Raw genomic sequence first — 16,090 nt, forward strand, 5'->3', positions numbered from 1 at the left:
AAATAAATGGCAGTATTAAGGTGTTGTTCAGTCACTCCAAGGCTAATACCATTAAAAAGTTAATGTAACTGAAGGGCTAATGATCTGGCCAAAAATGCTACAAACACAGAGAAAAGAAAAAGGTCAATGTACATTGCCTGGGCCCATATTTTTTTAAGGGATTCTGTCCTGATTTTGATGGTATACTTTTTATTTCTAAATGAAACTGTTTACACGGCAAATAATTTACTCTACCATGCAAACACTTCGTCCATGACAATGCAAACAGGCAGGAAATGCCCGTCTTTGAAAAATATGACCACAGGTTATTAAATAGTATAATAGTATAATGTGAATTGACCATTCTCCTTCTATTTTGTGTTTGTGGTCAGATGCAGTTCAACTATGTTTTGCATTTACTGGGAATGCACCTACTGCTTCTTTGTATTGTGTAACAGCCTTAAATTCTATGTAGCTGAAGCAACTCGAAGCCTTTCCATTTAATGGTGTTCTTATGCCTTTAAACAAAATTTTATGTCTTGGAGATCTCTCCCCATTTATAAAAGCTGAGGAGTGGGAGTTAAATAGCCTATAGCTCCAGTATATCAGACACTTTCCTTAAGGTAGCGCAGCCAAGCAGGGAAGCATCACACTAAAAATATAAGCAGAAGTAACTAGTTGAGGAAAATTACTAGTAAGACTAGTACACAGACATCCACATGTGCTTGACTGTAGGAATCACATAATGAATGGTTAAGCCAAGTGATGTGCAGGTGAAGAAAAACATGGCCCTGCGGGTATTGGGCCGGCCCACAGATTAGTAGTTCAGCAACAACTACATACTCTCGATGTAACTATGTTAAGGTGCTATTTTTTTGGACACATTAGACAAAAAAATATCAGCAGCGATTCTAGGTTAGAATTAATAATCTTATTAAAAACTCTTTTTTTTAACTTACAAATAATATTTAAATACTCTCCACCATGAAACTGGATTCAGGTATCTATTTTTATCACTACTTTAACCTGCTTTTAACCACACTGCGCTTCTTTGTGAAATGGGCAACCACAATCAGCAACTGCACCATGAAACTGCCAAAGTTTTTCTGAATAAATATACATTAAACTATACTTTTATTGTTCTACAGCAATAAATGTGGATTGATAATTAGTTTGATCTGTCATCGATATCTGCTTTGTTCTATATCACAGCTCCAAAACCAACACAAAGAGTACCTATTAATGATATTAGCCATCAATTATATGGAGATCCAGAAGTGTCTTTGGGTAAATTTTCATTTTCATATTTATTTCTTCCTTTCTACAGAGTTTATTAAATTCAGTGTAGTATGTGCAATTCCTACTGTGAAGGCGGAGGTAGGATATTTCATAAAGCAACATTTTTGTGAATTTAAAAAACTGTTTGGCCTCTAAAGCAAACAGAAAATATGTAGTAAATAAATGTAAGGCTGTGGCAGATCATTCACAGCTTTCAAAAACGGACATCTTTCAACTGTTTTTTATTTCATTCAGTAGCATTTGATTGATAATTGTCGAGGGTAGATGATTGAAATATCATAAATATATATATTTATATATATATATACTGTAGATTTTACTGTATATTAGAGCCCTTTTACCTAAAAAAAGGCAGCTGTGCTTATCTGAAGATAAAATATGGTCTAACAGTTCTTAAGTTATAGAGAACTCAACTAGTTTAACTACATAACTGTTATCAGCTATTATCAGCATAACTTTTTGTGGTTTCCAGCTCATTAGCAAATTCATTTTTAATGCTTTTTATGAAATAAATATTACATTCTGGATTTTCTGGCAAAAAATATTATAGGGAAGTGGGCATCTTTTAATGGTGGCCATTTCTTAACATTTTTCTGAAAAAGGTTTCTAAAGGTTAACTACCCCAATTATAAAGCAGAATATGTTCTATAGGCAATATAGAATTAAAGTAAATATGTACAAAAAATCACAATATCTACACCAGTATATCTATTTTTGTTTGAAAGCTTACTTCTCTAAAAATGTGCAAGGTATTTTGTAAAGTCTTTAAAATGAGACTTTAAGATGGTCATTTATATAATAAAGTATTAATAGATAACCTAAAACTTTTGTACCTTAATGTTATAAGTGTCAACTATATGGAATGTAAGCCAGATGCTGTATGAATGCACAATTCTTTTTGCAAATATGTTTGGCTAACTAAGCAACCCTCTACCCAGCAACCCTTGGAAGTTAAGGCAAAACCATGTTTGCCTATTTCAGAGTACTAAAAGTATGTAATTTAATGGGCAACACTACTTATTTACACTACTTATTCACTATTTATATTTGCAGGGGAACTGTAGTGCCTGGCTTTTTTTGCCTAGATACTTTCACTTATCTATCTATGGATAATATCTTCATCTCATCCTCTTTACCACTTTTTTAAATGAAAAGCCATTATTTTTCTTGTTCTTTAGTGGTCAAAGAATGATTTATTTATATGAATAGCTTACCTTGCCTTACCTCCCTTTACTCCCCTTACCTGATATTGTTCTCCTTACAGTCACATTTTTTAATCCTACCTTATTCTTAAACCTTTTACCCCATGTTGCACCTTTTTATCTTTCAATCCTTACCCCATGTTGCACATTTTTATCTTTCAAACCCTTATAATATTTTCAGCCAACTGTGTCTCTTCCCAACCACTACTTTTATATATTATAAATTATCAGAATACATGTCCTTTGTATTTGTTAATAGAGAATGAAAGCCTCAGATAAATGTTAGTATAATCATATGGACACCCTTTCTTGCATTTGTGAGAGTAACACTCCACATGTGGCACTCACCTCACAGGGCAAGCCCAAGTCATTCTACAGTGGTATAGGGCAAGAGTGGGTACCTGGTACTTGTTAGCACAGTGCCTCCATGTAGTGGGATCTCAAGTAGGTGTTAATTTTCGCATAGCCTAAGTGTTTGTGAATCATGCATTAGTATTCATTTCTGCGCGCAAATTAACGCATGCAGTAGCAAGAAATTTAACGCATATGCGACAACGCACGCGGTAATACTGTAGTGAATCACGTGTTAATTTTTATTGCATGCTTTTTTGCGTTAAAATAGACACGAAAATTAACGCACTTTAGTGAATCAACCCTACAGTGTCTTATGAATGTATATCTATTTATCTATTATTAAGGACGAGGTCAGGCAAAGTATTAATCCGCTTCTCTCAGGCCTGTGCTTTTCTTCCTGGCTGAGAGAAGCGGATCAGCTTCCATATGCCGCTCTGTGTGCATGCACTAAAACCTATGGCAACAGCCAGACACGGACGCTGCTTGAGCATGTGCAGTTTGGGCTATCAGGAAATCAGCTTCAGCTGTGCATGATACCCGAAGCTTCTACAATTGAACAGAAGATGGCGCCCAGGTGTGCAGCTGCGCTGCTCTGAATTTTAGGTTGGAGTTTGCGACAGGGGCAGTTTTTTAAGTTACAGAGTATGCGATAAGGGAGAGGTGTGGGGGGGGGGGTCGAGGCAGGCCAGTTAAGTGGGCTTTTATAGCTGGGGGAGTGTAGTTCTCCTTTAAAAAGTGTCATCTCACAACATTGGACTTTTTCTACAAGCAACTGGCGCAGTCCAGACTGGAATCAGCTGTGCGTGCTCAGTGTGAGCGGTCTCTTAAAGGACAAAATTTAACAGAGTGAGATTTATCATTCAACCTAGCTGTGCTAATCTGCTTGTTCTCAAAAGGAAAGGAAAATAGACTAGATTATGGTGGCCAAATCGGTGTTGTATGGGCAGTGGACTTGCGCAAAAACACCTCTTGCGGCTCTTGAAGGCCCCAAGGGGATGAGGGCCTGAGTATGATCATACCCCATGTAGCTACACCACTGTATGGGTGGGCGGGCTCCCTAGATATACTACCATTTATCAGAGGCTTTACTTCTCCTTTACGTATTTGTAGTCTGAGTCTGTTTTTAAATCAGCTAAATTGGTGAAATAATTACATTTATGTATTCACCTATTATCCATTGCTAAACAAATTCAGCCAAAATTATAACTAAACGTTCCATATTTACTGTAAAAGGACATCTTTTTGGCAAAATAAAAATTTACAATTCAAGGCTAGTGATGAGCAAATTTTTCCGCAGGTATAGATTCGCAGCGAATTTCCACATTTCCCCATTGGAGAATTATTTTGTGAAACTTCCGAGAAAGTTCGCTGCCTAAGAATTTATTGCGTGTCAGAAAAAGTTGCGGGCGCATCAAATTAGGCGCGGTCAAAAAAGACACAGTTGCGCGACAAACGCGTTTTGCAAATTTTCAGCCATTTCACAAATTTTGCTGTCATTTTGTGAATTTTCTGGCTAAGCAAAACGGGGCACATTCGCTTATCGCTATTCAAGGCTTATTTTTGAAGCTTTTTTAATAGCAACAGAAACCAGTGAAGTTTTTTTTCAAAACAGTAGACATCACTACTTTGATAGTATATAAATAGGCCCTAAATTTAAAAATAAAAATTAGGTTCCACAAAGTTTAACACCCCTGCCTTCATGGTTTTTGCTTTTTTTTAAGCTCCTTTTATGGCTTGCACACCCACAATTCAGCTTTCAGCAATTTGCCATTCAGCCAACATGAAATTACTATATAAAGAAACTGAATGTTGCACTCCATTCCATTTTTGTGAAATAAGGTTTGAATATTCAGGATTGTAAAAGCTGTTCTTCTTCCAGTTTCAAACACAGCACGACCTCCTCCTCTGCCCAAAACAACACAAAGAGCTGAAACTCCACAAACCAAACCTGGTAATTACCTTAAATTAGTCCTATAAGAATTTCTGAATATTTTTCACTTGAAAGGTAAAAAATGTAGAGTAGGTCATACCTTTAGTGGCTAATTAAAGAAATTATAAAATGCGAGCTTTCTGGACTACTTAGGTCCCTGCTTCAGACATGGTATACACAAAAACTGAAAAATCATGACTTTTGTACACACTAACGCAGAGTAAAAAATTGTTATTAGTCTGACAAGTTTGTGTAAAATCATTCCTGTACAGATATTGATCAATATTGCTCACCCAGTGTCCTCTGTAGAGGTGACCAGAGGCGCTGCTGCCATGAGGTGAGTTGGCAGTGCTCCCAACTTTACCAGGATTGGCAAAAATCCACTCCTAGTAACTTTAAGAGCCACATTGTCGTTTCTTAAACTGGAAATTCAACGCTGCTAGTGCAGAAAGCACAAATGCACTCTCCACACTAGCAATGTAGGCCCCCCCTGGACCCCCTCTGGTGCTGTAAAGGTAAGTGTGGGGGCCGAGGGGAGCGGCGTTGCAGGAGGCGCCTCAGGGAAGCTCAGGGGCCCGAAATGCCTCTGGAGGTAATGGAAGTCCTGAGTCAAATTTAAGAAAGTCTTTTGAAGTATGTCCACTGTGTACAGATTTTACAAATCCATGAATTTATATTCCAATTCCTTTCACTCTTGTCATGTTTTGAAGTTACCCATTAGTATAGTGACTGGTAGACCATCGGTACTGTGGTTGTCGCTGCAGAAATGCGCTGCTTGCTAGGGGATCCATATTCCCACAATTTTAGATCTCATTCACCTTTAATGGTTCACCATCAATTTATCTTTTAGTATATTACAAAATGAAAATTCTAATCAGCTTTACAATTGGTCTTCATTATTTATGTCTTTGAGTTATTTGCTTTCTTCTTCCAACTCTTTCCAGCTTTCAAATGGGGGTCACGGGCCCCAGAGGCCAGAAGGAAAAACTATTGATCTGTGAGGCTACAATTTTATTGTAACTTTTTATTACTTATTTTTATATTCAGGTCCTCTCATTCATATATCAGTCTCTCATTCAAACTACTCCCTGGTTGCTAAGGTAATTTGGGCCCTAGCCACCAGATAGCTGTTGAAACTCTAAGCTGAACAAAAATTTAAATAATTAGAAACTACAAATAATAAAAAATGAAGATCAGTTGCATATTGTCTCAGAATGTTACTTTCTACATCATACTAAAAGTTAACTCAAAGGTGAACAACCCCTTTAAAAAGCAAATTGTCAAAAGAACCTGAATGAGGGATGTTGATAAACAGCTGCACGGGACTCATAACAAGTTTTTACTCTGTGCTAGTGTGTATAAATGCCATGATTTTTCAGTTTCTGTGTATATCACATCTGAAGCAGGGTAGTAATACAGAAAGCTTACATTATATAATCTACATAGTCATCTACATAATAAAAATCAAAATCATCATTTTTTTTGGTTTTGGTCTATGGCTAACATGGTACAACACTCTGTGATTTAACAGTATACATTTACACAGTATTCTCTATGACGTGTTGTAAACTACATAAAGCAAAATACCCCATCTGCAAGAAACTACTTTAAATATACTGTTCATATTTGCGATGCAATGTTGTTGCATATTCAGATACAACAGTCCTTATATAACTGAGGTTTGCCGCTCATATGTACCATCAACACATTTTTCCTAAGACAGTCTAATTCTAAAGTGCCTGGCTGTTTTATGCCATGCCAGCATATTCAAAATGGTCTAGTTTAGATAGAGGTTGCCAGTGTGCATGTGTAAGAAAGGAAAGACCTTCTCTGCATGTACATTGAGAAATGCAAAGCCATATCAGCAGCTCTAGCATGGTAAATATATGAATTTCCTTTAATCAGTATCATCATAAAATGCTGTGAATATAGAATTGGAATTGATAAGGGAACAGAGTGAGTCCGCAGTCTGGCCAAAGCAATATATGAATACATAAATGCCATACAAAGCAGTTACTGTTATAAGTGTCAGATGTAGGTGTCATATTAGTAAGTGCATGTCTCATATTAATTAGTGCATGTCTCATGTGATTAAATGTGGATAATTAAATTATGTCACATCATATTGTTGAAAAAATCATAAAAAAAACAACATGAGGAAGGGAAAATTGCCAGTACATAAAGTATACTTTCTACCGGATGTAATTTTTAGTGTATATTGATTTTTTTTCCACTCCTTATAAATAAAGTTGTATTCTAAAACTTAACAACATTGCATGGATTTCAACTCATATTTGGTTGTCAATAAATATTTTTTTTCAGTTCCTAATGAGACGCGAAAGGTTTTTCCTTACAAACCCAAAAAACCTCAGCCGACTGCTCAACCACGTAAACCTGGTAATGCTCTAACAGTTTACTTGCTTTTGTGGGGGTTTTTTGTGTAAGGAAAAATTCACACTTCAAGGAATGTGGCAGACCACAGATGGGCAATACTTTCATTTTACATGTGGTTCTAAATCCTGCTCTATTGCACTCTACTGTACTTTTTCCTGAAAGTGTGATTCATGGTGGCCATTAATGGGGGGTATGTTGCATAATGTATATGCACTGATATGACAAACAAAGTCTGAAATTAAACTCTACATTAGGTATTATAGCATCTTGGAAAACCTTATGTTTTAGCATCTTCCAGGTTTCCAGTTATTGCAATAACATTTTTTTTGTTTTTGAAATTCATTTTTATTCACTATACTATACTAAAATCTGTTTTTAAACACTAATATATATATTTTTTAAAAATGCTATTGTATTTTCCTTTTTCAGTGAATGTAGAATCAGCTCTTTTGCAGTGTGCCTATGTAAATTCCATTAAAGCAATCAAACAAAAGCAGTCCTTTTAAACAAAGGGCTCTGGCATACTTTCTTGGATTAGTAATGTTGTTTTCAGAAGATAAAATTGTTTTTGACAGCTTCCACAGAAGCACCAGGGGACTCCATTAAACCTAAAATTCCACCGCAAACTCCTGAGGCCACATTTGGTAATAGCAAGCATTCTGCTGTTGTTATATACTTGAAGAATGGCTTATTTTATACTTTAGCACTAGAATGCGCTATAATTGTGAATGGATGTGCAAGTTTCGCCAGCAAATCATTTCATATTTCTTCTTTCATTGAAAATGCATTGCCAATTTTAACAAAATCTATTCATGCTTTATGAATGTTAGCTATAAAAAAATGCAGCATGCCACCATCACCATCTTTTTCTTTAGTCATCCTGGAAACAAATCATCTCCTTGCTTTCAGTATTAACATTAGCATTTTTCATTTCAGAGACAACCTTTCCCATCAAAGCCATTTTGATGCAATGAACTGCATGGGCAAACTAAAGGAATCATCCCAGTAGCAAATTTCATTAGAATTTTTTGTGGTTAATTATAAATTGTGTTTCTAATTTCAGCTCCTTACAAGCTGCAGCACAGTTCTCAAAGACCGAGGACATCAGTTGGATCTAGAATCAACCCTGGTAATTATTTCATTGTAATTCTGTTGCCTTTGCTCAACTATAAGTACTGTTACTTGTGTTGTTTTGGAATTCATTGTATTGTACTTTTACAGTACTATTACCTGCCGCAATCATGTATATTGCTACATTGCCAAAATTATGCTAACTGGGTTCTTGCAATATGTACTATATGTATGTAAAGAAAGCAAATCTTAAGTATGACTATGAAGATTTTCATTCATCCAGGTCATGGTATATCTAGTATAAATACATCTAAAGCAACTGGACTTGTTAAGTAATCATTGAAGACCTTTCACTACTCATTCGAGCAGCTTCTTCAGTTCAACTGACTGTTATGGGAAGTCCTCAGAATGCAACTCTAACAAGTAACACCTGTTTAAAATAGTTGCATGATACTTTTTGGTAATCCTTTAAAAGTAACTCCACAGCATTCACACTTATGTGAGTTTCAGATGTCACCTCTCTAAAGAGTTACAAAGTGCCATTGTGATTGGATTAGTGGAAGAGTATATATGCTGAGGACTTCCCATACCAGTCAGTTGAACTGAAGAAGCTGCTCGGATGAGTAGTGAAACGTCTTCATACGTCTTCAACGTCCGCTTTATATTTACTTATACTGGACAAATCTTAAGTAGTATCTCAAGCAAAACTTCAGAACATGAAAGTACATGAAAGAGGAAATAGGTTTAGTCACTTAATTTTAAACCAGAAATAATGTATATTTGGCACTTTTTGAGAATTTCTATGAGAATTTATATTGGATATTTTGTTGTGCCTTGAGCTCACAGAAACACTAAGCTGAGCATTAGAGAGTATCTCTCTGTAAAGGTAGCCTAAAACTATGGGCCTGCCATTTTGTTCTAAAAATGAATACATAATAAGCAGATAAATATTCTTGTGCTTTTATATTTGATGAAAGAAATATAGTGGTGGGGGGCCTGCTTTAATTTATGAAAAAAATAAAAATAGATACCATTTGGTCTGTGAAAAGTAATATATATTTAGATCCTTTCATATTTTGCCAGCTGCACCATACATTACATGCCAGTAAATAATATATTGTTCACCCACCACCCATCTCTAGGTTGAAGACTGAACTCAAAACTTGTGGTAGTTATAACAGATTGAAAAGTAAAGGGATAAAAAGGCATTCATCCAAAAGCCTGTTTTGACCACAAAATGTCTGTAGGAAAGAAATTAGTTCTTAAGAGAAAATATGCCCAAATCTACATTACTATCCACTGGCCAAAAAGTTACAGTGGAACAGAGGGACTGAGTGCACCTATAAAATTATTCACTCACCATTTATGTGTTGGTTGAGAACTAAACCTAAAGTCAACTGTGGCTGTATAAGATTAAAAACAGACAAGCGTGACCAATTTTAACCAAAGAATGACCAAGAAAATATCTGTTTCCTTTACTTAAGGATATGATTATCTTTAAAAACAATTAGCTGTCTGAGTTGATAAAAACATTCAGTTTTACACGGTTACTAAGCTTACAATTTTAAAATACTTTGTGCTATCTGGGATCTGCTTGATTTACCCAATAGGAATTATGTTTATAACACAACATAAAAAGTTGTTTTTTGGAACAGCCTCATGAGAGAAAGCTGTTTATTCTCCTGGTATTTTAACTGGAGACATATCCGTGAGAAAATTATGTTCATCTGTTTGGCTTTTTAGAAAATGCAATATACAACTTTGCATTGTTTAGCTAGGGTGAAAGAAATAACCCAGAAGTCTAAGTAACATTAGTCAGTCCCAATAATCAGCCTTTTTACCTATAGCTATCTTCCTTACAGAAAACATCTTCCTACATTACAGTTAACAATATTACTTTACACCCTTAAGTATACCATTTAAAAATCACACCATTCTCATCATCCAGTTTACAAACCATCAGTAACTAGAGTGTGTCAGTCTATATTTCTATTGCCTAAAATATGTTTTTCATGCTTTTAGGTTTAGGACTTTAAGATCACTTATGACCCAACATACAGTCATCCCCTACCTTACTTCACCAAGATTAAACAAAAATATGAAAACAATGTAATTGTAGTCATAATGCTAAAGTTCCAAAGATCTCTAGTACAGCAAATAAGTGATTACCTTAAATTCACCCTTACTGCCCAGTATGAGTGGAACAAAAAGCATTTAACTCAAAGGGAAGCATAAAAAAACATTACATGTATTAAAGCTATGCTCCCCACATACTGCTCTGGACTATGATTTCTTCTGCTCTTCTGTATATGCACACAATGTATTTACCATTTATATTTCCACACTAGTAATGCATGGGATGGCCCGAAACCTGCATCCCTGGAGAGAGTGGGTTGGGCTTAGGTCAAAAAGGATGGGTTAAGGTGGGTGCAGGTCATGAAAGTAATGACTTGAAGCCCTTGGCATTAATCTCAGAACAATCTATAGTCAATTTCATCAAGCCTTGCTGAGCTGATGTAGGTGGGGAGTGCCTAACAAACTTGCATTCACTATCAACCATTTCTCAGGCCTTCTAAGTAGTTATTAAGGAAGTGTGAAAAAGAGCTCTGTAGGTGCATCACATGGCCCCATCAATACACTTGCTTTTCCCCCTTCTGTCTCTGTAGGTTTCCTCTCCTTCACTGATTGTCAGCTCTTTCTTTATAAAATTCTCTGAACTTTATTAAAGGGGAATTGTCACCCTATGAAATAATTACAAATTATTTTCTATTCTGTTTGTCAAGCAAAATAAACTTAATTTACACTATATAGATAAATAATCTAAATTGTGGAATTACACACAGCAAGCAAGAAGACACCCAGGCCCAGATTTGTGGCAAGGCCACAAAGGCCCATGCCTAAGGCATAAAATTAGGACTGGCATGGCCGAGCCACCCGTAAAATTTGCTCACATACGGAGCACTGGGGATGGGATGCGCAGAACACTTCAGCGCGCCCTGTCCCCAGTACTCCATATGGGAGCTAAAAGGATGCTCATGCATGATCCTGATGGGGAAGGGGGGGCAGAGAATGGGTGCCCCAAACAGAAATCCAGAACTGAAAGCACCATTTGGTATCACCTCAAAATCTTATGTATGCGCCATAATGGGGGACCAGATGCACATATCTATGCACGGGCTACACAATTAGATCATGAGGAGGGAGGGGGAATGCAATTGCTGAATGGAAATTGAAAGTAATTGTCGATATTGCAATGTATGATTGACAGCTGGGATGTTTAAATGCCTTTATAATGGGTTTGGATGTGTTAATAAACAATGAATTTGGGTTTCATGTTTAATTTAAGAAGGACTTTTATTTTACAGCTTTTTATGGCTGGGTGACAGGTCCCCTTTAACTGATTTAAATGTAATTACTGAGCTCATATGTATGTTTTATCCTGTAAACCTCAGTGAAGCCTTGCATTCTTCTGTGGAAGTATAAAAATAAATACTTACACTCCTCACTCTCTCACCCCCTTTTGGCACATAAATATACACATCTTGATCCATGCAATGGAGACAAATGTTCTATACAGTAAATAATTATTCTAATAAATTATCCTAAAATATATTAGAAATAGCCAACATCATTGCTCAATACATTTCCAAGGAAGGGTAATTTCTTTGTATTGCTTTATGATAAATAAATTTAGGGTTTGTACACATTTAATATTTCTGAAATTGTTTGATGCAAATGTGAAATGCAGAAAAATTATCACAATCCATGTACCTGTTCATTTTAGTAAGAATTCATTGCTTTATAGTTTCCTGCAAAAAGGTAAGTTTTAGCGACATTGAACTTTTGGGGTTCCTATTCTAAAAGCACAAGTATGAACATTATCCTTCTGCTCAAATAGAAGAAATTAGTAAATTTCTTATGAAATACCGCACACTGAGAATTATTTACTAACAGCTTTATTGATAGCAACAATGTCACAATTTTGATCTGTGACACTGCTTATTGTATGACTGCAAATTTGCATGCAAGCTGCCAAATGCTTCAAACTTGCCTGTGTCATATGGGGCTGCAGTTTCATTTGTGGTTGATCACCCTTCAGTTGTCTGGCTTAGCAGAACCCTCAAAAATGCAAACTTCTATATAAATATTTGGGAGCTGTAGTGAGTTGCCTTCTGATGGATAACTTGTCAGGAAGTTTAAAGCTGAATCTCTTTTCCACATAGTTAATGTCACTGTAGCTTGCTCCTGCCAGAAAAGAAAAGCCCTGGAACACTTATAGTAACAATAAGTCTGCTGGCTGTAGGCAAAAGTACACCAGAGCAGACATTTTGAACTGAGTATTTCATGTGTGTTGTTTAAAATGTTGTCAGTTTTCAGTGTAAACCAGAAGAAAAACCCGCATAAGGAGATTATTTTATAATGATTCAGGCATTCTATTTTATCTACTGTAATCAAAAACAAAATCTTTGATAAAAGAGAAATAGTAAACATGTTAGGCAGTCAAGTTGTTAAAAGAAAAATATATTTGTGATGAAAAATAACATTATGTAACGTTTTTTAAAGTTTTGTTTGTTTTGTGGAAAAATACTGAGGCTCAAAAATCCTTATTTTAAAATTTGACTTCTAATTTCACAGCATGGATTGACATGGAAATAATGAAGTTTACGTACATGTCTGAAATAATGTTGGCATTTCATTCCTCTAAGGGCTTGTGCTATGTATTCCTCTAAGGACTTTCCAAGGAAAAAACACTGTGGCAAAGTCTCCAAAAATATTCTTGGAGACAATATTGTTGTGGTTATGTCACATTAGGTCATTTTCAGTTTAAAACAGGATTCTGCCTGCATATGTCTGCATATTTCTCATGGTCTTTTCTCAATAACTGCTGCTTTATCTCTCATAAGTCTGGCCAGTGCCAGGCCTAGGGCTAGGCCTAGGGTTAGGCTCTATAAACTTAAAAGTTTATTTTAATTAAAACCATGGTAGTATACATAAATGGCAGCTAGCCCTGAGAAAACCCAGCCACATGTAAAGCTCTGACACTGTTTATTAAAGGCATGCAAACACCTCTTAAAATATAAATATGTAAAAAGTGCAGAGCTTACATCTAAGCATGTGTGTTGATCACCATTTTACTTCCCAGCACAAACATTTCAAGCAGCATTAAAGCAATCCCAACAGGAAGAATTTATGTGAAGGCTGTCATGATACCAGGATGTATCTAACTTGAGCCTGTCTTCTACTGTGACAGTATTTTACATAATGTGGATAACAAGTCTTGTTAACTGCAATTTTTTTTCTCAAGAGCATCTTTCATTTGTAAAGCCTGTAAACTAACACAACAGTACAAAGCTGCACTCAGAGGACTTATGAATCCAACAGTTGTTTTATTTGAGGAAAAAAAACCTAAAGTTTTAGGTGGTCAAAATGCAGTAAAAGCCTTAGGGCTCTGGCACACGCGAGTCTTTTTCGGCGATTTCGGGAAATTGCGCCGCCGCGTGTGCCATCTCGCCGGCGACTTACATGTTCGCCGGTGGGATGGCGGGTCATGGCAAATCGGGGAGATTAGTCGCCTGCGAACAGGGAGTTTTGTCGCGGGCGACTAATTTCCCCGTGTGCCAGAGCCCTTAAATGCACTATTTGGCTGAAACACCATTAATTAGCAAGTAAGTTATATCATCCCAGTGAGACAAAAAAGGAAACTAATGCACCAAATTAAAACTTTCAGATAAAATGCAAATAATTCCAATGCACACCACAGTACTAAGCACCACAAAAAACAGTGGACTAGAGATATTTGGAAACAATATAAACATGCTATCAAAACTGTAAAATATGTTGCATATCATACATTTAACTAATCCATGGTGAAGTAAAATTCCTAAGCACAGGATACAAAAAGACACACATAATGCAAGACAAAATTTAATTATTGCTCACATATAAGTGAAACAATTATAAATAGGCTACTTGCTTCGGAAGGTTGAAAACCAGCATATGGTATTAATGACTAAGGATACAATTACATGGATGAATATAACATTTTATGTAACCAAAAAGAATGCCTGTGATGGAATGCATGTCTCACTGTGATGATATCACTAACCTGTATGGGATGGGGTGGGTGTCCCTCTGGGCTTAATTACCTGCTAATTAAGTGTTTTTAAGCCAAATACTGCATTTAAGGCTTTTACTGCACTTTGACCACTGCAGTTTAGGAATTCGCATATTGTACAAAAGCACTATGACAAAGGCTGCAGACCCAACTGAAACATTAGGTTTTGTCCTTTTTTAGCGTTTAGTAAACTAAATTTCCAGTACCAAAACATACTGAATTTTGACATGATTCAAATAATATAAAAAATATTTTGTTATTGAACAGGTTTTTAAAAGTTAAATGAAGGGAGTTGTATAGGATGATTTGCTCAATAATAATGGTCGTTATGAATATACGTTATACATTTTTGTGCATGGATAAATATTATTCATGTTCTGCTTGTTGACTGACTGTTTTGCGTTGGCATCCAGAATTTGCTGATTTATAGTGGAATCCATTCTTCCCTCTACATGTACAATTTTTCCTTTACCACTGGCTGCCACACAACCCCAAATCATAATTGATCTACCCCCATTTGACATAAGATTTGGCAAGAAATGCATTGGGGATCATTTGAAGGGTTTGAATTTGATGGACTTTATCTTCAACCCGAATTAACTATATAACTTTGTATCAAGCAGATTAGTAACAGAGGATTTTATTATACAGTTGCAAAAAAAAGCTTACTTTCCTACCTGTTACTGTTACTTTACAGCAGCATTTCTCAAACTGTGAGAACAGGCTCCCATGCCATATATACATGGAAGAGCCCTCTACTAAAATTTTCATGGAGGTTATGTAACTGTGTGTATAACATTACTATTTGAAGACAACTGCAGAGCGTCTTCTAATTTTGGTAGTGATGTTTCAAATAGGTGAGGCCCAGGTGTTGACTGTGACCAAAATGGGAGGCTGGAAATAATTGGGAACCAGAAGTAGTGAATGAACATAAAATTAAGAGTCAATATAAAAAATATATCTATATATATGTATATATATATTCAGGGCAATCCTAATTGTTAGTGTTTGTGTATTTTTTTTAAATAATTTTTGTCTTTTTTTTTTAATAAATTAAAATACCCACTTAATTTTTTTAAATATCTGCACATTGTCCTGGTTGAATACCATATTGAAAAATCTTAAGATATACAGTGGGAATAAAGGAGTAAAATGACAAGTACTGTATATAAACATGACCTGATATGATGGTCCTACCTTGAGAGATTGTGGGACTGATTTACTAAAATAGGCATTAATTGCACCCATTCAGCTACCCAGAGCAACCATTTGCAATCATTTGCTCTGGGTAAGTACATGATGTTATTAAAGCTGCCCTTTATGAGATGCAGAGCTTTTGTAGAGCCACCTGAAACTTTAGAAGTCTTATCAAAGACAGATGGAACATTTCATACAAAGTGTGTTCCACTATTAATCCTGAAAGTAGGGAGCTGTTTCATTTGAAAAAAAAATGTGTTATTGTTAATTTATTTAAGCAATATTAATGTAGAGTTTTGTGCCAAGAATATATAACACATGGACGCTGTTAAATGTGAAATCATTTTTTATTTTAACCTCCCCTAGACAGTGGTGTATGAGAATATGCCAACCATAATAAACAAAATGGTCGGCTTTATTTAACGTAGGCATCTTTGTACTGTACTGGTGTTTTTAAATCTTGAACTGTATATGATTTTGCAGATCAAAATTAATGGGATAAATGAACTGCATGTAAACTAATCATGAGTGCCAGTTTGTGGAAAGACA

General features: G+C 35.8%; 1 protein-coding gene across 28 annotated transcripts in view; it reads left to right on the forward strand.

Moving 5' to 3' along the window:
- Positions 1-16,090, forward strand: part of abi3bp (ABI family member 3 binding protein) — a 188,337-nt gene that overhangs the window by 130,165 nt on the left and 42,082 nt on the right. For 22 of the 28 annotated variants that reach the window (XM_031896045.1, XM_031896031.1, XM_031896027.1 and 19 more), the window contains 5 exon segments: positions 1,192-1,266; positions 4,714-4,785; positions 7,087-7,161; positions 7,734-7,802; positions 8,222-8,287. In XM_031896045.1, the coding sequence (XP_031751905.1) occupies positions 1,192-1,266; positions 4,714-4,785; positions 7,087-7,161; positions 7,734-7,802; positions 8,222-8,287 (357 nt within the window). 28 annotated transcript variants of the gene reach the window in all.

This window comes from Xenopus tropicalis, chromosome 2, assembly GCF_000004195.4.
Source record: "Xenopus tropicalis strain Nigerian chromosome 2, UCB_Xtro_10.0, whole genome shotgun sequence".
Classification (NCBI taxonomy): domain Eukaryota; kingdom Metazoa; phylum Chordata; class Amphibia; order Anura; family Pipidae; genus Xenopus; species Xenopus tropicalis.